General features: G+C 43.0%; 1 protein-coding gene across 1 annotated transcript in view; it reads right to left on the reverse strand.

The window, feature by feature from the left end:
- The window catches only part of LOC136363562 (unconventional myosin-X-like), a 121,093-nt gene that overhangs the window by 13,019 nt on the left and 83,968 nt on the right, over window positions 1-24,106 (reverse strand). The window contains exons 38-47 of the mRNA XM_066322904.1: window positions 19,230-19,336; window positions 14,652-14,957; window positions 10,671-10,710; window positions 8,388-9,179; window positions 6,245-6,368; window positions 5,508-5,751; window positions 4,598-4,693; window positions 2,878-2,971; window positions 2,205-2,260; window positions 424-566 (exon numbers count right to left, since the gene is read on the reverse strand). Of these exons, the coding sequence (XP_066179001.1) occupies window positions 424-566; window positions 2,205-2,260; window positions 2,878-2,971; window positions 4,598-4,693; window positions 5,508-5,751; window positions 6,245-6,368; window positions 8,388-9,179; window positions 10,671-10,710; window positions 14,652-14,957; window positions 19,230-19,336 (2,002 nt within the window). The remainder of the gene's footprint in view (window positions 1-423; window positions 567-2,204; window positions 2,261-2,877; window positions 2,972-4,597; window positions 4,694-5,507; window positions 5,752-6,244; window positions 6,369-8,387; window positions 9,180-10,670; window positions 10,711-14,651; window positions 14,958-19,229; window positions 19,337-24,106) is intronic.

A 24,106-nucleotide genomic window follows, 5' to 3' on the forward strand; every position in this document is an offset into this window, starting at 1 on the left:
CTCACAAACATCTATCTCCCTCCCTCTCTACATGACAGGTGTCAGAAGGAACTGAGCTGCCAACAAAAGCCCCAGTGTCATGTTATAGTCCATCTAAGCCAGCTGCTCCTCATCAGCAGCCATGCTCCTTCCTATTCCCTGGTGGCATTTGCTGGACACATTTAAATAGGCTAGAACTACCATCAGAAAATTAAATACATGAAGCACTTTATTTTTTTTTCCACCTGGCAGGGAATTAAGTAAGAGTCAGGGCTAGTACACATGTGACATGGCAAGCAGCAGGCATGAAGGCAGAGGGTGGCAGAGAATGACACTTCTTGGGGAGCAGCTAAACCCTAGACTGAGTCAGCAACAATCAAATCTCTCTGTCAGATTATAAGCAGAAGATGAGTTTCACATATAACTGAATGTATTTCCTTTCACCTCTCACAAGGAATTCCTGGCCATCAACCTTGGATTCGCCTTTGGGTTTCTGCAGCAAGGAGATCCAGTGATGCATTTCCTCAGGAGTGTCGCTGTTGCAGTGAATCACACGATTGGCTGTGATGATCACAAAAGAATTTGGTCTGCAAGAATTCAAAAGCATTAAAATTAGTCATAACCATGCAAACAACTCACAGGACACCCAAAGTCATGTTTTTTACTTTCCCATAAACAGAAAGACTTTCTGAATACAAACTACAGAGGAGTGCAGAAATACTTAAGATCACCTGTTGTTCAGTTGCTCTGTCAACTGATGAATGCAGAGACCAGCTAAACAAAATTCAGTATCTTTCAAAAGCTACTTCCAAAGACTAGAAAATATTAATTAGCTAATAGCAGCTGCAAAATGTCCTTGGCTCATTAGCAAAGGACTTTGACTGACTGGAGTGAGCCAGTGCTTGTACCACTGGGCTGCGCTGGTACAGCCATTCTCCTCGTACTTATTAAAACCAGTGATGCAATAGAAACACAAGTCTCAACAGGAGCAGCTAAAACATGTTTGAGATTGATTTTAGAAAGGATGAGCTGATCCTGACAAAACAGAGGAAAAACTGTTGTGTTACTCCTGGATCACTTTGTCCTTCTCTTGCAGCTGTATCTTACCAAAAGAATATTCACAATTCTGTACAGAATCCTTTACAGGAAAACAGAAAAATAAAAGTAGACCAGCTGAAGAGAATAGACTCATAAAACTTTGAAAGCAAATCCAGAATTCTATGAGAAAACAGAAAAACTGAAAAGTAGAATGCAATTATGAAACCAAAAGTGCAATCAAGCTCTGTTAGAAAAATGCATAAACCTATGGAAGATAAAAGTAAGCTGCACAGAAATGTTGGTTAAGAATAAGCTTTCTTCCCAGAATTTGTTTAACATTGCTTCAAACACTGATATTCCAGAAAAGAGTACCTCAGCACATACATAAACAAATTTTGACTGTTCAGCTTACTATCTGTTCCTACTTTTCACTGGTTCACAGATTAATTATGAGGAGTACAGGCTGAGAACTCTCTAAAATGTTTTCATCAATGAAATCTTAGATCACTTCTGAAATGTATTTTCTAAAATACTAAAAACAAAATCATAGGAACCTGTGTCAGAGCCCAGAGATCTGTCCTCAGACCACAGAGATAAACAACTTAATGGCTAACATTTTACTTCCGCACTGTGGTGAGTATCTTTGCCCTGGCTGAACCTGTTAATAGGTGGGAAATAACTAAATGTTAACATAAAGTTATATGAAATGTCCCATCATCTCTTCTCTGAAACTAACTAACTAAATGCCTGTGCTCTGTTGCATTGCAAAGATGTCAAGAAATATACAGATTTCTAAATTTATCCATTATTTTTCCACAATGCTGTTTCTTTCCCGTAAATTTACAAGACTAACTCAAAATTACTCTGTTGAAAAAATGGAGTTTTACTTCACCATTTGTTCTGTGCTGGTAATGATAAAATTATTATTTTTTGGCATTGAGATTATGCTGGTTTCATTTTTAGGAACTGAAGGAGAAACTTTGACTCAAAGACAATACATATATGGACTTCATGCCTATGAAGTGACATTGCTTGAAACAAGCTAAAGATTTCAGCTATGTTTATTTGTTTGAAGAAAAAGATGTAGGAGTTTAAACAAATACAAACCCCAAAGGAAACCTGGACCTACCCACAAAAATATTGTATGGAGTTTATGATTTAAGAGATGGTCAGACTGCTGTACCTACCTATCAGGATTGTCTGAGGCACAGACAGAGTCAATAAGCCCAACATCCAGGGTTCCCTGTAGAATGAAGAAGACACAGATAGCATTTTAGATTACAGGTGTTCTCTTCTGTGAATAGGATTGGAATTGAAACCATTCCTCTGAATTCCAATAGCTTGACTAGAAATGAACACATGAGAAAGGCACAAGTGAGTCATCTTTGCTCCCTAAATAGCATAAGATGTGCAAGGGGCTCCACAGGACTAGAGGAAGAACAGTTACAAGTTTCCAGAGAGTATTATGAAAGTCTGAAATAACCTTAGCTATTATCTCTGTACTGGCAAAATACATAAATACACTGTTCTTCCCAACTGATATCTTCTGTCTGGAATAACAGTGACCCAAACCAGCCCCATCCAAAGACATTTTATCTGCGTGAGGTAGCCTCCCCCTTCTCTTCCAACCAAAAAAAGCTATCTGTGATCAAGATGAGCAACCCACAACATGCACCATGTTCCCCACTGCTTACCCTCTTTGCTACCAGCTTTGCTGTTTCTTTATAATTACCAATGTCCAACTTTCTTACACTGCTTAAGAAATACAGCACTGCCTGTGCTGGAAAAACATGCACAAATAGTGAAAAACATGCACAGAGGCTCCAAGCATGCCCACAGGCTGGTTGCACAGTAACTCACCACAGCATTCTTTGGATTGGCCTGTTCATCCTGCATTTCTCTCAGCTGCTGTGCTGTAGCGCTGTGTACTCGGCTCAGGACATTAAACCAACCACTGCCAATCAAAACAGAATCAGAGTTAAACTTTCTGCAGTGAAACTGGTTCAAGAACACAATCAAGGAACCTGGAAAGATGCCACTGGGAAAATTTCTTCATTCACAATTTCCTGAATACTATATCACAAAATATCTCTTGGGCTGATCGTACCAGATTCCAATGTCTTCCTTCCTCCTTATTTATCCATGAAAATTTTGTGCACGTTCTTCAACCCACTGACAGCTGCTCCTGCAAAATCCAGTTTTCCTCTTGTTATTCAAGGAACTCTAAGTAGGCAGTGGCTTTACAGGTAGCCCATGTCAGCAGACTGAGAAGAGCATACAGCACTTCTGAAAACAGGATTAGTTGGGAATCTTCTTGGACTAGAGTCCTAGAGACGCCTGGGAGCCTTCTTGATTAGTCTCTCTCTGATCTGCTAATAAACTTGAAAGCCATATGGATGGCAATTAATCATGGGTTTGTTTATAAGTGAATTTAGAGTGAAGTTTTTTGTCTACGAAAGGGCTTCTCTTACAGACATATCTGGAGGCTAATAGCTGTTACAGAAAAAACAGATTTTTATCTGCAGCTTCCAGTGAGATCAGCAAACATTCATACTTCATGGAGGATTCTCAAACTGGATACCCAACGACGTCTGCTAATCTGCCCTTTGCTACTGCAAGTGTTGGTGCTTTCTTCTCCCTCAGAGCAGAGACTGACAGGGCATAGACAGAGGCCATATCTGATTTACACTCGTCCTAACAATTCTGCAGTGTTATCTTAGGGCATGCCTACTGCAGCTGTGGAAGTTCTGGGTTAAGAAGTTACTGTTCCCTCCACTACTGCTCCCTAAATTTGCCCGTTTCTTGTCCATGTGGCCGTTCTTCAGTCTGCTTCTGTTAAATTCTATCCGAACACCTTCCCCCTTTCTCTCTGTACACCAAATAATAATATATCCTAACTAACTTCACAGAATCAGTAGATCAGAGAAACAGTTACAGGGCTGTTTTACTTTACCAAGAAGCCTTGGTAAAGTAGGAAGACATGAGTGGCTGGGGACAGTAACCTCTTAGCTTGGCTTTTCATAGCGAGGATAGGTTGTCCAACCTGCCCTTAAACAACTAATTCCCACTGTCTGGCCACGATGCCAAGAAGGAAGGACATGAGTCACTTGTTTGCTTTGCACTGGGGAGATTTTATCAGATGACACTACAGACTCTTGATAAGCTGCAGCTTTTTTTCTGTCTCCTGGATAAAACCCAGCTGCTCTTGCAATCATTTACAGACAACATGAATAGACTTTTGTTTGATTCAAGATTCCATTAAATAAATAAATCAACTATTACATGTTCCAGTTTATATTAAGGTTTGTGTGTCTGCTGAAGTAACCCTTGAATTCAGCATGGTCATAGCCACATGAGGAGCTGGTAGTCCTGTGACTGACAGACTGAACCACAACCTTGGCAGCTGTAACATCAAGTCCCCAAAGTAGGTGTGATGCATCCCAGCAAGCAAGAAATGACACGCTGGAACAAATTCCCCACTTTTCCCCAGAAAAGGGAATTGATTATGTTTCTCAAACTCTTCAGTAGCTGGGTCAGACCTGCACTGAATGAACAAACCTAACAGAACTCCCTGTTGTACCTGGCATCTTCTGGTGACTCTGCAACAATGTGGTAAACTCGGTCTTCTGTTACAATGTCCAAGGCATTCTCCTTTTCATGAATATCCACAATCTCTCTGGAATACAGGAAAGCACAAGAGCTAAAGCTAAAAACCTTTCACAGGCCCGAATTCCATCTGGTCAATTCTTTTGTTTCACACCATTCACCAGACAGAAGGGAAATCACTGGTTCACATGGCTTCACATGTATCTCTGACAGAAACACAAAATTCCGCAATAAACATCAAGATGTTTAAAAAGATCTGTACAGTTACAAACCAAAGCTGAAGGCATTACATGGATTTCCAAGACATCAGCAGACTAAATGGATGATAACAGGGAGGCTGATACAGAAATCTGTTTATCAAGTTGGGTGTGCCATTCTTTTTGGCACTTTACAGGTCTGTGTAATGCTAATAGGTGACCAGTCTGTCCTTTCCTACAGCGGGAGCTGAGGAATTAACTATGGCAGCAGAAAGAGCATTCAGGACTCAGGAAAAGGCACAGTACATGCTGCCAAACTCAAATCCCGCTGTGAGCTTCATAATACCTCTGTGAAATGCCTGGAGAAGCCAGAAAACAGATGGAGTCTGGGTAGGAGAGAATGCATGGGGTATGTACTTAATTAGGCCCTCCTGGTCTGGCTCCATCCATGGCTTGGAGAGAGCTTCTGCTGCATTATGAAATACAAGACTGGGAAAAGAACTATGAAGTAATTGCAGACTCCCTCCAGAGCAAAAGTAGATGCTGTAATTGTCTTTTCCTTCCTTCGTTTCTGATTCTCCAAGCACCATGGGAGTTACACAGGCCGATGAACAGCAGCACTGGACCCTTCATTACTGATTTACAGAGTGAATACTAGGGATCAAAAGGATTTATTTTTGCACTCACTTTGCCCTTCTGATATCAATAGTCCCCTTCAGCTTTTCCTCACTATCATTCTCAAAGTACATCAGCTTGGATTCTCGAAGCACAAACCAGCGGCGTTTCCAGTTGCGGCGTGAGAGCGTTGACATTCCCCCGCCTTTTTTGTAGAGCCAGCCTGACTTCAGGGCCTCCTGCTTGGTGCGGAACCACATGAAGGCCTCGTTCTTCAGGACACACCAGCGCCGTCTCCACGGGTTCATGAGGCCTCCTACAAAAGCCAGGGAGCAAAAGTTCAGCAGATGTGCAAAGAGGGGCCACACTTCCATTCTGACCCTCCTCCTGGGCAGGAAGAGTTGCCACTCCAGTTCCTACATCAAACAAAGGAACTGAAGGAGAGAAACAAAGTTGTGCCTAATTTCAAATGTAGAGAAAACAGAACAGAACTAGTGCAACAATAGCAAAATATAGAAATATATGCACTACTCAAGTATTTTTGTTCTGACTTCAGTTTCATAGCTGAGAATGAATCATATAAGCCCATACCAAGTAGGCACAATTAAGTCTCAGTGGCAAAGATATCCCTGACACCCAGCTCCTGTCTCTTTATCTGTTGTTTTAAATAAAAGGAAAAGTAAAAAAATTAAAAAAAAAAAAAAGAGAATAAGCTGAGAACTAAGAGCAAATAAAGATGATGATTCTGGACAAACAGAAGAGGAAAGCAGGCTTCCCATCTATTCACAGTTTTGGCAAAATCCACTCACCTTTCATGTAGAGGTAACTGTGAAAATAGGGTGGCCCTGAGCCATTGAAGATAGTGACTCGTCCGTTACAAAACTCTTCATCTGTATCAATGTAAACATCCACTTCTTCTTCACTCTCCAGAAACTAAAGAAAAAAGAAGAGATAAAGGCTACTGGGATTCTCCTGGTCACAGGAGGCCTGGACCAATTAACAGGGTTAGAGAAGACACATGATGAGAAGGTGCAAAACTACACATAGACCCTTTGCAAAAAAAAGCACTACGGTAAAAACAGAGGCTTGACAGCTTATGCATTAATGTCTAAAGCAAAACCACAGGATTTTCATACCTGAAAGGAGAGCAGTGGACATGGCTAGAAAGCTCCAGTTCCCTGCAGTAACAAAACCTCATGTTTCAAGGCAGAGCCCACCTTGCAAAATCTAATTTCATGGGATTAACAGAGGATTTTTCATTTTGGAGAAGTTTTCTGATTCTTCTGGCAGAAAGGCCACAATGCCAGACAATATTTAACCCCAGCAAGGAAATTCCTTGCTTTGGGTTGATTAGGAAAAAAAGCACAGTCCAGGATAACTGAACTCCAAAAACATTCATCTGAATTACTGAAATAATAGTACTGAATTTACCCATCTCTGTTCTCCAGCTAGATAAAGACCCTCAGCCATAAGAAAGTACTTCACACACAAAATCATTTCCTTTATCTTAAATACAATTTCTTTCGATTTGCTTTATTAATTCAATAGTAATGAAGGCAGTTCCTTGGACCTTTTCCTTCCTCAAAGGCATGTTGCTTTTTTTCATTTTCTCTTCCATCTTCTCTCTGTGACCCTCTTGTGCCTCATCCCTGGTCCACTCTTTCATTCTCTCCCTTGGCGTTAAGTTTCAAAAACCAGGTAGTCTTGAAACAGCGGCTACTGATGGGATCTTGACTCAGCTTCAGTTATCGCTTCCTGTGGCTCACACTATGACAAAGTATCAACTGGCTTTTTTATTAGTCTTACTCACTGATGAGCCAAATAAAAACCTCCACTTCTATCTGCATTTTAAGAAGAATGATAGAAACCAGCCTAAGCTGTGACAGAATGATTCATGATTTGAAGATTACCTGACAGTGATCTGTGAGTACCTGCCCACAGACAAGGTACCTTTACTCAAGCAGATCACTTAAAAAATGCTGACGGCTGGCAGCTGACATTAGGGAAATGCAAACAAGACAATCATGCAACTTTTTAAATAAAGGCCACAATCTGTCATTGGAAAAACATAGAAGAAATAAAGAAATAAATTGAGCTCCTAAAAAAAAATACTCAACAGTTTTCTAAAAGATATTTTGGAGTTCAAGTGTGTCTTCTCAGTGATATCATTTATTGGAAGTATTTTTGTGACTGCCATTGGCTTCACACCTGAACTCCTCACAATCTTATGTGGGCTTTAACATCCTGTCCTGTAAGAGAATTAATCATTGCATAATTAAGCATCTGGCCTGAGAGCCCTCAGGACGTCCAAACCCACTGTGGGATCTAAGCTGAGACACTGAAGTGCGACGCCAGTAGCTTTACCACCCTGTCACTGTCCCTGCAGCAGGAATGAAAAGGTTCAGAGATCCTGGCTCTGTGCATTGGGACCCAGCCCAATTAGCACAGTAATTTCTTCCAGCTTTAGAATAGCTTAACTTGTACACAGCAGCTGAAAATAAACCCTTGACTCTGAATAGACCTAGAAAAAGAGAAGTTTTAGTGATAGAAAATCAAATCCCAGCCTTTCCCATTTACTCTTGTCATTGCACACTGGAACCTTAGGGCCCTTCTGTGAAATCTCTCTAAGGTAGAACATACACCCACAAAATACCAGTTATCTGCTTTCCTTCCTCCTAAAGTGTGTTATATTAACATATGGCAATGGAAACAATCTAAAATAGGTACACATGTATCAGCTTGTGTGCCAGCAGACACCAGACAATTACAGGCCCTCTGGCCTTCAGCCTATCTATAACTCTTTCCTTTTTTTCAAGCTGATTATTGATATAAAAGAGTTATGTATTAGTAACTATACCCAGAGGGAGCAGGCATACACTAAGAAGGCAAAGATGTTATAAACATCATTGAAATCACACTAATGTCCAGAAAGGTGAAGGGAGAGATTCTCACCGAGTCAAGGCTGCCACGGTTGGAGTCCAGGCTGGTACCATGGGAGTGTCTCAGACCCTCCTCATCATTCAGAGGCTCAGCTGAGGCGTTACCTGCATCTCCATAGCCATCAAACTCCTCATGGTCATAGTCAGACTCCACATCTTGGGGGCAGGTGTAAATGGGCTCTCCTGCCTCTCCACTGTTACTCCTCTGTGTATCAGAGGCAGTGCTGTAAACACTTTCTGCTGGGTCAGACAGGGCTCTCTGCTCCTTGGGGGTAGTGATTCTTTCCACAGGCAGTCCTGGAGCAGAGGCAACCTCTCTCACTTCCCTCTTGAGATGCAAAAGGCTTGTGTTTGAAACTTCCTTTGAATAGTTACCACTGTTTCTTGTGCCATACCGATTTGAGACCACCAAACTGGAAGCTGATCGTCCTTCATCATCAGCATGAAAACCCTCATCCACTTCTTCTTCAGCCAGTGGTGCCACCAGGCTGCAGTCAATGTTGAGTGTCCCCTCACTAGAAAGTGAGCGCTCTAAGTTCTGCACACTTTCATCCAGATTGCCAAAATCCAGCAGCTCCAAGAATTCCTGGGCAACCCTGGATGCCTCTTTTTCCAACCTCTGTATCTCTTCTTCTCGCTGCCGATAGATTTCATTCCTGGTGTCTTCAGAGATAAGAGACATGTGATCCTCTTTCTGTTGCTGCAACTTTTCAATCTCCTTCTCCAGTCTTAAGATCTCCTCCATTTGACGTCTTTCCTCCTCTTTCAGGGGAATATCCACCTCCTCAGTGTTTACTGTTTCCACCTAAAACAATTTAGAACAGTGTTAAAGCACTTTCTTCAATCTGTCTGTGTTCCTTGCCTGGACCCTTCATTCTTCCTGTTTCCTGCGTTTGCCTTGTACTTACCACCTGCAGAAAGATGACTCCAAGCATCCTGCAATCATTGATGGTGTAAATGCTAAGGGTAGAACTACTGGATCTTCAGGTACCTCCTTTTTCCCAGCAATCTACCTCCAGTATGAATCATACAAAGAAGCTCACTGGGTTCAGTGAATTTTTAGAAAAGCCTCTCTATCTGTTGGTCACTGTACACTGCAATTTGGATAAAAGCAGCCTGAAAGTCCATTCTCTCTTTTTGAACTCACACACATATAGGAGAAAGCAACTATATATGAATACATATATGCATAGACTACTTAAGACCTGAAGATTTCCCAGAAATTCATTAAGAGGTCTGGAAATTTCAATGTTTCCTGAAATAAGGATCTGACCATCAGAATCTGGGGCTGGAAGGGATATTTGCATGAAGCAGGACTGTGTCCACTCCAACCACAGCCCAACAAAACTCCACCCAGAATTTCTTGGCATTCTTTAGCATCAATAGATGGCTGATGGCTGACTGCTGAAGACTCTCTCTTACTCTCTTCCCCACACTAAAGTAACAGGAAATCTCTGGCAGATATGGGATAATAGGAAGATGGAAGATACTGGCAACTTTCACTGATGTTTAGGATAAAGCCTCCCTCCCCACCACAGAGGATGGTGAAAACATACACAAGAGAACAGATACACATATGAGAAGAAGTAAAAATAAATTGCAATAGGATTTCATGTACTTCCTGATAGGACTTATGACAATGCAGTCAATATACTGGCCCATTTAAGCCTTAATCCTTGTTTTCTTTGGTTATCATGTTGCTTGTTCTCTACTTGACTCTTACTTGTGGATGAATGCACATCTATGCTTCTAATCTCTCCTGAACAAAGATGGTCTGAAACTGGGGAACAAGTGGTATGGGAAAAAAACCAATGAGATACACAGCCATTTTCACACACCTCAGGGTAGGTGGTCTGCTCTTTGGTATGTCAAGTACCAACAATTAGATCAGTTACAAGGGGTTTATTTTAGCTATGGCAGCAGTTGGCTGCACTCTCATTTCAGCTGTTACAGGCAACAATTCAGCAAAACAGACTGTGTCACAGAGCAGCACATCACAAGGTTATCTAACAAGCTCAAGCGGTAGAGATAAAAATAGGATGCTGCATGTTCAATATGGAAATTTTCAAACAGAACCAATGCAAGCTCATACAAGAGCCTCGAAAAAAGCCCTCCCTTGTTAACTGTATGCACCTCTGCCAAAGCCAAACACCTGCAGGTTTTGAGTGAGCAAAGCCCATTTTTTAAATATTGTTGCCACCATAACAGTATCAGTATCCAGGCAAAGTGAGGCAATGAGGGACTCTTCACAGACACTCACAAGAAAACATGTGAAAAGAACTACTGTTAAACTTACCTGGGCCACCTGCAATAGCGCATTCAGTTGCTCCTTTTCTCTGTCAAAAAACAAGACACAACACTCAGAGATACACCTAGTTCTCCAATGTGAGGTTTTCAGAATTACATGGACACATTAACCCTCCATGGATAAGGTTAAAACAAGGTACTTGCTGTAAGACTGATTTAAAAGCTTTTGCAATTTAGTAAAAATCCAATTCTCTGTGGTTGGCATGACCTTTGTGGATATAACAGATTTTCCCCATGCACTTAACTTTCAGATCAATTAGGAAATTGGATTAGTTGGAACACACGAGGAAGGACATTGGAAACAGTGACAGAAAGACAAATCAGCCTCATGATAAATGTAAATAGAATCTTCTGAAGTACTATAAATCTGTGAATATTGAGGTTGTACATGTGTAACTGACAGATATCAGGAAATTGTGTTCATTTTTTTAAAACAGAATTACTGCAATACCAGCACCGAATTTGTGTTTTGTTTTGCTTTTACTTTATTAGAGCCCCAACTCTCGTAACTTCTCAGTGGCATGCAAAATCCAGTTTATTAGTGAAGACTGCAAGAGTCAGAGTTTGTTAGTAAACATGAGCAGAGGAAAAAAAACTATCCCACGGTGCAGCTCTACTCAGATCAAAAAGGTTATATTCCAAAGCAAAGCTATCACTGTGGCCAGTTTCTCCAGAGCAAGTATGCTACAAGCAACTGAACCAGCAGACAGACAAATGCCAGGGTCATACTAAGGGAGCAGGAATAGGATGCTGCTGGATGGAAGAAAGCTACCACTGCCACTGGTGACTTTCAAATCTATAATTCAACCCCAGGGAGAACAGGAGGGCAACAATATTTATTTTCCAGGCCTTGAAGATTTTCCCAGCCAAATTCTGAACAGCAGCTGCAAGTCACAAAGTCCTTAAAGCTCTCACTCTTGTGCTCATTCTCTCTCAAAAAAAAAAAAAAAATTCAGGAAATATTTGTAAATGAAAGCTGACATAAGTGAGATACAGATGGTTCCAACTCTACTGAAAGATCCTTAGCAATTATCATGAGTTAAACCACTGCGTTAAATGATAAGAGGGCTCAAAAGCACAACCATTTTAAAACAAATTAAGAATATCACCTATAATCTAAATATCAATTCCTGCAACTGTTCCTCACAGTTTTTAAACCTTTGGTATGTCTTCCTGCCTTCTAGTCATCATCAACTGATATACACCCTTCCTGAAACATGATACCCAAAACTAGGGATAGTACTCCAACTGAAGGGCACCGAATCAGCACCCCATCTTACAGAAACAATTCTGTTTATAGAGAGCATTTGCTTTCTCCTCTCACACAGCATGACACTGGTGACGTACTCAACTTAGCCTCCAGACCTTCCTCCTGCTGTTGAAGTAAGCATCCCTCCTCCACTCCCCGGGCATTTGATTATTCCTGACTGTAAATCTGCTTATGTCTGTACCAAAAGTTACTCTGTTTTTCAGATCCTTTAACTTGCCAGAATTATCTAAACTGTAATCTTAGGCTATATGCCTACAGCCCCTTAGGAGATGGTTTAACCTGCAAATTTAATAGAGATGTTCATATTTCCTCATCAAAATTCTTATTAAAACACTGCACAAGTAGCATATCCAGCACAGATCACGGAAGAATCCCATTCAAGAGTTCTCTTCTATTTAACAAAAAGCTACTGTTGTTTATTAATTACATGCAGTAACAACACAAATCCCAATCTTGTTTCACATACTTTTTTCCAAAGCAAATTTCTTTTAGCATATTAGAGTATTGTTGTAACATATCAAAGCCCTGCCCTACCCTACCTTTTACCTACCCAAAGTCAAGTTACCTATCCTCCACAGCTTTTCCCTGTCCACAAGACATGCCGTAAGATAACACAGAAAGGAAAAGGTAACTCTAATGCTGTTTGTTACTCAGAAATCCACAGTGGTTTGATTCCTTTATCAAGCATTTACAACATTTTGATCATTTGTTTCAGTATCTTAATGAAACCGAGGCCAGGCTGACTGGTCCACAAGTCCCTGATTCTTCCTTTTCCCATTTTAAAAGGGGGTCAAAACTGTTCAGTACTTTCTGTTTTTATGAAAAAAAAAAAAAATACTATCCACAAAGTAGAGGAGAATAGCTACTGTTTTAAACTGCTTTAGCTATTTCTTGAAGTACTCAAACATTATTTTCACTAAACCCCAATACCTTCTTTATAATTTGTAATTTGATTTATCTGAGCATTTCTAACCTTCTATTTCCACTCCATGTTCTGAATTCTTGTACATCCTTCCTAATCATATTTAATATCCAACAGTTAAGCTTTTGGTGAAGATAAAAATAGCATCAAATACCTCATTTTTCTCAACATTATTATTTTTCTTCCTGTTGAATTTTAGACCAAATTTTTCCATGTCTCCCCTCTGCTAACAGTGTATGCACAATAACTGCAGGCCAACTTCTAGTTCATTACAGCTCAAACTGCACCTAGGTCCTACTGATTTTGTCTACCCTTGTATTGGGGTATTTTGCTTGCTCTTAGTAGACTAGCTGATTTGCAATTTCTAAGGACTTCCACCTCAATTTTAAGTCAAATGGATGTTCAGAAGTTAGCCAAGTTGGTCTGCTAGTACCATCCTGACTACTCACTCAAATGTCATTTAACATTAATCAGAAAATGAAAATCAAGTGAGTTTGCTTGATTCCTAGAAACACTGACACTTCTCTGCCATGATGCTGGGTTGAACATCTTTCATTGTCTGGGAACTAAAGGGAAAAAACTACTCTGTAGCTAATAAACTAGACAAGTCCTTCCTTTTATTATAAAATCAAATGCTGAGCTGGAAGGGACCCATCAGGATAGAGTCCAACTCCCAGCCCTGTGCAGGGCACCCCAAGAGTCACACCATGTGCCCAGAAGTATTGTCCAAATGCTTCCTGAACTCTGCCAGGCTTCGTGTTGTGACCACTTCTCTGGGGAGTCTGTCCCAGAGAGAATCCTCTGGGTGAAAAACCTTTTCCTGATACCAAACGTAAGTCTTCCCTAACTCAGCCTCTGGCCATTTCCTTGAGTCCTGTCACTGGGCACGAGAGTGAAGAGATCAGAGACTACCTCTCCTCTTCCCCTTGTGAGGATGTTCAGGACCACAATGAGGTCTTCCCTCAGACTCCTCCAGGCTGAACAGACTATGTGACCTCAGCCACTCCTCAAATGGCTTCCCCTCCAGACCTTCACCATCCTCACTGCACTCCTTTGGACACTCTCCAACACCTTAATGTCTTTTTTATATTCTGGTGCCCAAAACTGCACACAGGACTCAGGGTGGGTGCTTCTAAGAATTTTCTGATGCTTGCCACACTGTCTGATGAGATCCCCCTTTGGGAAAGTAGGTACAAAAGCCTAGAAGAACTACTTCTGAAAAGCAAAGTATCATACAATTCTACGTTGAAATTTATATGATAATAAACCCAGCAGAGTCCAGCAGGTGCAGCCAAGCAGCAGCTCTGACCCCACACACAGCAGCACATCTCATTTGCCATGAGAACTGCTGGGTAAGCTCCTTCATTGCTGTGGGGGCTCCCTGCCATCCCTCCCCTTCATCTCCTGATGGCACAGTCACCTGCAAAGGCCTTCATCTTGAGGGGGAGGTCTGATGCCATTTTCCCTTTGACTCCCCAGGCACCACCGCCTGTGGCAGGTGCGATCATAGAAAGGGGTACTTCCACCATTTCGGGTTTCAGTTTGTTCTCAGGGAGTTTGTGAGATTCAGCAATTTTCTATATATTGATTATTTACTGTTGGTTTTTGCCTGCTGCAGTTTCACTTGCCAGTAAACTTATTTTTTCACTTACAGCTACTTGCATTCATCCCTTATTGGTGGAAAGGGACTAATTACAACAAAGGGGGAGAACTCATTCTAGAATGTTCCCCTTTAAATTGTTTAAAACCAAGACAGAATGCAAGATACCATCTTGTACCTTTCTTTCACCTCTTCCTCTTCCTGTTTCCTCCTACGCTCCTCCTCTTCTTGCCATTGTCTTTCCTCTTCCTCTCTTCTGATCTGCTCTTCCTCCTCTTGCCTCCTTCTCTCCTCCGCTTCCTGCTTCCTCCGGAGTTCCTGCTGCAGCAGGTGCTGGTAGAGGCTGCGAGCCAGGCGGCCACGCCAGTGCTTCTGCAGGGTCACCGCTGAGGCCTTCAGGCGCAGCAGGCTCTTCTTCCAGAAGTATGCTCGGTAGTTCTTTTGGATTATAACAACACTGGATAGCACCTTCTGATACTTCTTCCTAAAAACAGAACCACACACTTAATGTGCCATGAAATCATACGTGCTCTGCATTTCTCATGCCCTTGCACACTGACCACATCCACAGAAAGTCCTTTTTGAAAAACAGAGTTCAGAAGCTACATGATTTCTGTTCCTCGCCTGCAACTCACGACCTGCAAACGATATTCTACTCACTGTTCTCCCTCCTAAATCCACCACTTTTTTGTTTCAATGGGCACCTACTTCTGTGAAGACTCTCAGACGATGCAGGAAAGATATTGGGCACATGGAAAGGGAAGTTCCTCTGGCCCAAAGTCTCCTTGCATTGCACATAGACACATTCACTGTGCAGTGAGCGTAATCATTCAGTACGGATTTATTCTAATAGAAACATACAAATGGCCTTACTATATGAGAAGAAATATTGCTCCATCTCTTAAGTGGTCAACGGCAAATTACTCCAGGAAAGGCAAAAAAAGCGCAAAAATAGATTTGACCACATTGATTTCACATTGTCCAGGAGAAAACATACAGACACTATAATATTGACAGCTGAATCAAACATTGCAACAGGTTCACATAAACAAATACTTCTATTGCACAATCTTTTGCCTAAACAAGAATTGCAGAATATCTTGAGTTGCAAGGGACCACAAGGATCATCAATGATATCAAAATCAACTTTGCAGCCCTGTAAGAACATGGTAGGGCCCCCAAACACAACAAACATCATTCAGTATTTCTGTAGTATAGTAAAGTTGTAGAAAAGTCAGGGTTTGCCTCTGCATTAAAGACTTTTTACCAAGGACATGAAATAAGTTCCTCGTAGAAGTTGGTACATGACACACAAACCAGGAAAGTAAGAAGAGTTACCATTACATGGTAATCTGGATGAATTTGTAAGCTAGATTCAAGCAAACATTAAACAATCCAAAAGAGCCAATCATAAGGTCTTTATTGGAGTATCAAAGGCCAAACACAACGCATGTGGGACTATGTTGGGAAGCAGCAAGTCAAAACTACATTTTTGGGTGCCAGATCATCATACAAAGGCAAACTCCCACCACAATGCTATGGAAAAAATACTACTGGGATTCTTATACTTGTAAGCAGAAATATTGTTGTATAGAATACTGTTTTTATCCTGTGTTCTGTGCTAGCACCCCCATTTCAAGAACAATGTTAGACCCTGAAGTGATTTCTGAGGAAGCAGGACTGGAACCAGAAATTCAGTCTTATAGAATGAAAGCAATTGCTCCATTGCTCCACATGACCATAAGAAATAGAAAAGCCTAAGGAAAGGCTTTACCCCAGTTAAAGTACCCACATTTCTACTTTTTCAACAGGTGCCATAAAATTTAACCAACCTGAAGCTGACATCTATTAAGGCTGAAAATAAACAGACATTTTATAAAGTAATTTAATATATTTAGATGCCTTAGTATATTGCACTGGGGAAACAACCACTGGTACCAGTTAAATCAAAAAGCTTATTTAATCCAAACCAGAATGTGCAGAGAGAAAATCTATGGGGCTGTTACACAGGATCTTGGGCCAACAGGCTACAGTAATCCTTGAGGTCTTACACTCCTAGCAAGCTCACTGGAAACAGCATGGTATTCTCACATACACTTCCCACAGACCTTCTGCAACACCCTGAGGAAAAGACACACCTTAAAATCCCTGTCCTGGCAATGAAATTCCCTTCAAATGGCAACAGGGACCCACGCTGACAGCTTGCCACCTCCTGGTATGTCAGATACATCATCTCAGTCAAGAAAATCAGGAGAGGGATGCTAACAGCAGTAGTGCGCAGAGGTCATGCTCTTTTCCATAAGTATTAAGTCAAAGGGAGGAAGCACAGAGAAAAGAAAAGGAAAGGCAAGAGGTGATAAGAAGAAGGAGGTTTTAGGTTAATTACTCCTGGGCTGCAGTCCCCTTATGCCCACTCCTTCTGTCTGCTCTGTGTCCTGCACATGGGGTGTGAACAGCTGCACATGCACTTTCTGCCAAGGCAGACTAAGTGCATCAAAAAGGGTACTTTGACTTTTACAAAATGCATCTGCCAGAAACTCTCTCAAGTGCAACATGTGCCAAGCCCTGCCCAGCTCCAGGCCAGTTCTGCCTGCTAATCTGCCAGGCTGAAGTGCCCCCTCATTCCTCATGACCACAGCCAAACTTGCAGATGCCCTTCAGCTGGAATTGCTGCTCAAAGGCTGCGAATTTCATTCCCCTTGTTCAAGCTTCAACTCACCCTTCTGCACTGGCCAAAGAAGTCCAACCTGCAAACCAAGTGAAAGGGTTGGGAGATCTCCTGACCATGTATCACACCAGAGAAAGCAGGCTGGCTGCAAGGCTCCAATGCTGTGTTTGAAACGTACTTAATTATTCTGTTAATGAGCTGCAGTTAGCAGTTATGCCTCCAAGGACTAGAGATCACAGGGTTATAGAGCAATTTGCTACTGTCTTCTTCCCAATACAGTCCTGAAGAAACCAGGGGCACAGCCAAATTCGTACATGGATCCTGCACTATGTGGTTTTTAGCTGGTGAAGCTGTTACCTGCATCTCAGAGCTCCACAGATTTGTAACATAACAAAGGGATCATTTCAATGGGCTTGATTTTCTTGTCTCCCATTTTAGTGATCAGAGATACTAGGTTGTATAGGCTGCAGGGAATGAGAGCAAAGAAAATCTGGTTCTCCAGGCTCACAGAACAAGTTCACAAAGGGGGAGAAACCAGTGAAATCCTTCCTTTGCCAGTCTACTTTGCATGAGACCAAATGAATTTAAATACACTTACACCTGCAAAACCAACAGAAATGGTATCAAACTTAAGGCAGCAGATACTGGTATTTCTGCCCAAGTCTGCACAGACCATTCAGCACTTGCCCAGATGAACTCCTGCCTGCTGAACTTTTTTCAATACAGGTGCAGTGCAACTGGAAAGTCTCTTCAGAGAAAGTTTTACAGACCCCCTTTCTAGCTCTTCTTTACTCCCTGCTCTCCTTCCCTGTAAAGTCCAGTTACCTCCAGCTGCTTGTGAAGATTTACACTCTGCTGGCAGAAGCTTGTCCTTAAGGATGAGACTGTGAACCGCAACATGTGGGATGACAAATTTAGAAGAAGGACCACAACATTTCTAACCAAGAGGAACACTGCTGCCACACAGTCTCCATCACAGCCCTGCAGGGCAGCAGCTTCCTTACCAGGAACTCAGAAAAGCAGTAATCCGGTATGCCTGCAGTGATGTTTCCCAGCAAATCAATTTTCCTGTGCTAATCCCTATCCCTCTCTCCAAACGCTAGACACAAAGTAAAAGAGAGCAGAGGCCCTGACACAAAGAACTTGCAATCTCATGTACAAACAATAGAGCGAGCTCATTTGTCTTCCTAGAGGGAAATAAATAAATGAATAAAAGCCCCAGAGACCAAATGTGTATTTTGCTGATATTCCACACTGGCAAGGCAGGGTACAACCCTTGCACACATTTCCCAATGCAAAATGAGCTACCTGGTGTAACTGGAGCTCGAAGAAGAGTGCCTGCTGAAACAGCTCTGCTGGCCAGGGATTTCACCTCCTCACAACCCTGACTGACAGGTGTCGGGAGCAAAAACCAGCCAGGAAAGAGCATCTTACTGGGATTAAGTGTGCATACCACAGCCATTAAGGAGTCAGCTGTTGCACTGACTTCGAGGGGCAGAGCAGGGGCGGTTTGTCTGCAGTTGGCTCTCCCAAACCTTCTCTGGTCAGGTGCGAAAGGGAGAGGCAAGAGGAGATTACTGTTGCAGAGCTGGCCAAAAACCAATTCTGAAGAGTTAATTAAAAGGAGAGGGAGATCACGAGGCAAACAGGCAGGGCGAGGAAAGAGGGTGAGCAAAGGCAGAACTGCAAGTGAGGAAGAAGCAATTGGCAGGGGGAGCAGAAAATAGAGTTGACAGGCACAAGGAAAAGGAGGGGACCAAAAGCGTAGGTGGGGCCCAGCCAGGAGAGCCCTGAAGGCAAGGAAAAGGTGTCATCAGAGGCAAGCAATGGGTACAGAAGTCCACGGGAAGCCTGCTGAGCAGCGTTGAGGGAGGGTGCAAACGTGCACATAACTGAAAAAGAGGTGCCAAAGGTGCAGGAAGGTTTCGGCAGAGCTGATGCTGACAGGGAGGGCAGATTCTGCAACTCTCCCTTAGAATACAGGAGGGAAAGATGAGACGGATGCTAGGGGACTAGAGAGCAAAGCAGGGTGTCGGGGCAACCCAGGCACGCAAGCACAGGGATGGTGGGGCAGCCCCCAGCACTGACCTTGCCATGTAGCCCAAGACGTGGGCCCGGATGACTATAGCTGCTTTCCTCAACTCCTCTTCCCGATCCTTCTCCAGCTTCTGCTCAAGAGCTTCCTTCAGGAAAACCTGACTCCACGGGGAGGAGTTTCAGTAAACACAAAGAGAGGAAAGAAGTCAGTCCCCGGGAGAGCCGGGCGGTTTCATCCCCGGGTGAGCGGCGCGGGGAGCGCTCCGTGCCCGGGCGGCTGCGCTGCCGCCCCCGCGCCTGCCCCGGCGCTGCCCCGCGGCGCCCGCACTCCGAGCGCCGGGAAAAGTTCTACAGCGGCGGGAGCCAAACTCCGTGCCCAACCCCCGCCGCCCTCACTCTGTGGTCAAGACTTAAAAGAGAGAGAGAGAGGGAGGGAGCAGAGGAAGGAGGGAAAGAGGAGGGAGGAGGAGAGCCCAAGTTTGCGCCTGTGATTAACTCTTTATCAGCTGAGTGTGCTTTCACTGCACAATCCGGTACCTCCCTACAGCAGGCACTGGGACCTGCTTGGGTGATTAAATATTTTGCAAAGAAACTCCTCCGCGTTTCAAGGAAAGGGAGGAACTTTTAGATTTCTAGACTCCAGGAAGTAACCTTAACAGCAATCTTAATGGAAGGCAGGCGGAAAGCCAAAAGCCCAGTCCAGGCACAAAATTGCGCCTACTCTCAGCCCACCGGTGCTGAAGCCCTCCGCCGACCTCCAGAAACTCTGGGGCGAGATGCTTCCCTGCTGAAGAGGTTTCACAGTGGAGCATGCACTAGAGGCAATTGAGCTCTGACAATAGAACTCTCCAAGTATTACTGGTTACACATCAGTGTCCAGTATTTTAATTCTCAAGCATCTTTCACCACCTGTATTTACAACTTCTGCTCGGTGCTAAATGCTTGTGAAGAATGTAGGTGCTATGTTAAAGACAAAAGAACTGAGATACAAACAAGGTAATGCCATGTTTGCAGGAATTGTGCTGACATATCTAAGCAATGTTAAATCAGCTGGCTTGCATTAGGTTAGCACAGGATTCAGCACAAATTCCTGAAATAAATGCACTGCTTTTTGAGATGGATTGCAGCCTGTGTGGAGCTCCACGGCACTGCTAGCAGTACCCAGACCAGAATAAGCTGGTAAGATACGTCCATGCAAGCTGCAGTCACAGCAGCAAGTGCCATATGGCCATGCTCGTGTGACCTGCTGCCTGGCACTGCATAAATCCCTGCCAGGGCCAGCAGCAAAACAGGCTACACTAGGGAAGTGCAGCCCCACTTGTTAAAGCACTGCTATGTACACAGGATGTGAGGTGATATTCATCAATTTGCAGAACTCAGAACTGCATTAATCAGTAGAAACTCCTTACAAATATACTGGCTCCATGTGGTTATGATGAGAGGCCAGAGATTTGAACAGTCATATAGTCTAGTGCTCTGCACAAACTCCCCTATTTCCCACTTATCTCCCCTTTATGTCTCTCTATACATTCTCCTCCATCACTGCTTTTGGCCTATCCCTTAAGGCTCTTCCTTCCCCCTGCAATGACCATTGTGTACTGACACCTCTCGCTGTGTTTGTACCCATAGCCAGTGACTTTCCTAGACTTGAATTTCTCCTGGGGAGCAGTTTCCATTAAGAAATGAGGTGGTCTATAATTACTAAGTAACCATGGGAAGCTTCATTATCGAGGTAATGCCAGCCATGAAGCTGGCATCCTTCCCTGCAAGTTGTACATCCACTCCCTCTGTCAACTCAACAATCTTTTAAAGATTTCTCTGAGGCTGGGATTATTCTTTCCATTACATTCCAGAACCAAGCAGCAGTCACCCATTTCAAGTATGCAACCAGCAAAACACTGTCTCGGTCCATTATGTTCATCAAATTGCAAAAATACTCAGGCCATCAGAATTTCCCTAGCAAGCACAGTCTTTGCTGAGCCAGGCCAGTTAAGAGAGGGGAAGAAGAGGGAAACTTCAGGGCATGCAGAGTTCCATGAGACCCAAGCCTAATCCTATAGGATTATAGGATCTATATATGCTTGAGTGAGGAGTTAATCTCAAGAAAACAATATCTAGTTATATCTATTTAGATATCTATATCTAACAATATCTAGTTACAAACTTGTTGGCATTTTGAAGGTTTGGAGGTTTTTTAAACTCCACTAGATGACAAGGCAGAATAAGATGCATTTCAAGTCCAGAAGTATTTTTGATGCCTTGCAGAAATAAACTGGAAGGTAGCTGTTTCTTTGTCATTATTCATAGTCATTTTCTGAAACCATGAGATTGTTTTCATCTGAGAAAAGATTGATCGAACAAAACATGCAAGGTTATATCTATCATATTCTACTCATACAAGACACTGGCCAGGTTTTAAACCACAGTGTTCCTCACACAACCTCAAAGCTTGCATGCACCATCAGTGTGACAGTGAACATGTTAAGGTTTCACAGATCAGTAGACACAAGTGTAACTGCTTGGGCACCCATGTGTACATAACGGGGATCATATGATTCTTGGGGACAACACTGGGAAAGCAGGAAGTGGGTCACTGTGACCTGGATGCCAAACAATGTACAGCAACCTCCTCCTTCAAACAGGCCCTGCAAACCAGCAGGTTATAATGTGAAAATGAATGCCTTCAAATAGCAAAGGTTACTGTGTTAAACCACTGTAGGAAATCTGTCTTGTGGGTATGGGCAAGTATGGCAGAAGGCCCAGGTGCACTGAAGAAAGGGGTCATGGAAGCTGCTGCTCCATCCCAGCACATCCCCAGTGAAGGCAAAGGCACCTTAGCACAATCTCTTTCATCATCACACTGCTTTTTTGCATCCAAGCCCTCAGCTGTGCCATACCACCAGATAAAACCTGCACTGCATACATTAATACCTCTTATAAACATTAATTTGACAACTGCCAGCACAGCAGCTGCTCTATTCTTAATGAAAAACACAAAGATCATCCTGCCCTTCCTCCTCTGTTTCCTTTCCCAAGCTTCACAATCCCCTGCACTAATTCACAGAGTCTTTTCCTTCCTCCTTCAAACAATTGCTGGGATATAATTATCCTTCCATTCATTTTGCAGGAAGTATTCCCCCTTTTGTAAGCCTTGCTCTTCACCCACCCCTTATACTTCTTCCTAGGTTACATCCCCACGGGCTTGCCACACCTTTTTCAGTAGCTACTCCTGACTAAGCCAAGATTAGTTCGGGGAATACCAACCTGAGTACCCAGAGCTGCACCTGTAGCAACCAAAGTGGCAGTAAGGCCATGCAGGGGACTTCCTTTTCAGGACAATGACCTAAGCTCTGTTCCCCTTGGCTGGTAGCTTTACTTCACCTTTACCTGAAAGACTCTGGAAAAATTACAGCTCTTTTCTCCATCAACCCAAGTATTCCAGGCCTAGACTACCTAGCACCAGCTGAAACATGAATGCAGACAAAGCAGTCTGTAATCCAAGGCACCACAGCTGGATCCAGACAGCAGGGAAGGTACTACCAGAAAGCACCACTCCTCTGCAAGGCATCTGCTTTCCTAGGGACAGGGTTTCTGGAGGCACTGTCACAAAGCTGAGTTGCAAAGTGGTCTCCAAGGCAGTAATGAAATGGCTTTGCATGGGAAAGAATGCAAAGCAACTCATCTGAAGAATGACATGGCAGGGTATTTCTTCTGGTTCGGGGCAAATTTGGGAGAAACTTGATATACAAACATCAAAAAGTTACCCCAGGACAGTAATACACCTTGGAATGAAAGCACCTTGGAGCAGCCCGGGGCTGGCCAGCTATTCAGCATGGCAACAAGTGTGGGACATGCCAGGACAGCCTTGGACTGATCCATTCTTTCATAAATAGAACTGCTCCCCTCTGTCAGGACACACATCTCTAATACAAAACATGCCAAATAGAAAGTAACTTCTACAACCAAACAAGATGGCTCAACTGCTTCCCAGCTCCAGTGAATTTTCCTTCTCAGGCATAAAGAATACAAAGACTGCCCCTCTTAATAATTTCTTTCTTTCCACAATATTCAGACTCACAGCAACCAGTGCCCAAACAGAGAGATTACAGTTTACCAATATGCTGCATACAGCTCTTCAGTCAAGTTTTAGTTTACAGGACACAGTCATTAAAAAATAAATATATTAGAGTACATCCAAAATTTTGACAAAACAAACACATTTTCTTTGCCACAATTACCACCCATATATTTTTTTCCCCTGAACAATTTATGCAGGTCAAGGGGAGAGTGAAAACAGTCAGATGGACTCAATCCTTCATGATGCACAACGGGGAGTGAAGAGAAAAGGGGCCTATAGCTTCCAAGGGCTCAAAGAAGCCTGGATTTCCTGTGTGTTGTTAAGACTGCTTTAGGCTCTGGACTCCAGCTGTACAGCTTATAACCTTTTGTACTCTAAAAGGTGAGTGCATGCATGTGAGTTTGGTCCTCCATCCTGCTGCCCTTGCTGTAGTGCAGCAATCTTCCATCTCCTGTCATGCTAGGAAGAAAGTTCAAACTCTGTGTTTACCAGCTCTAAACACCATTTTCTAAAGCTTTCCAGACAGCTCTGCAACACACATGCTCTCCACATAGGCATTAACACTAAAATGCTGGGAGACTGGCAGTCACTCAAGCAATGTGGATTATCCAGGGACAGGAATGACCAAAATGGTTCCTGGTTTGCAGGCACCTGTGAGAGACCACCGATTCCAGAATCAAAGATGGGGAACACTTTAATCACAGAGGAGAAATACAGCTAAGTGATAAAATCTTCTTTCTGGAACATCAGTGGATGCATGGAGGGGGGAAAAAACCCAACCAAACTCCAGATTAATACATGTCCTTCCCACAGCAATGGCCAGTGGTTTCCTTGATTGGCACGCAAACCT

Source organism: Sylvia atricapilla, chromosome 7, assembly GCF_009819655.1.
Source record: "Sylvia atricapilla isolate bSylAtr1 chromosome 7, bSylAtr1.pri, whole genome shotgun sequence".
NCBI classification, from domain to species: domain Eukaryota; kingdom Metazoa; phylum Chordata; class Aves; order Passeriformes; family Sylviidae; genus Sylvia; species Sylvia atricapilla.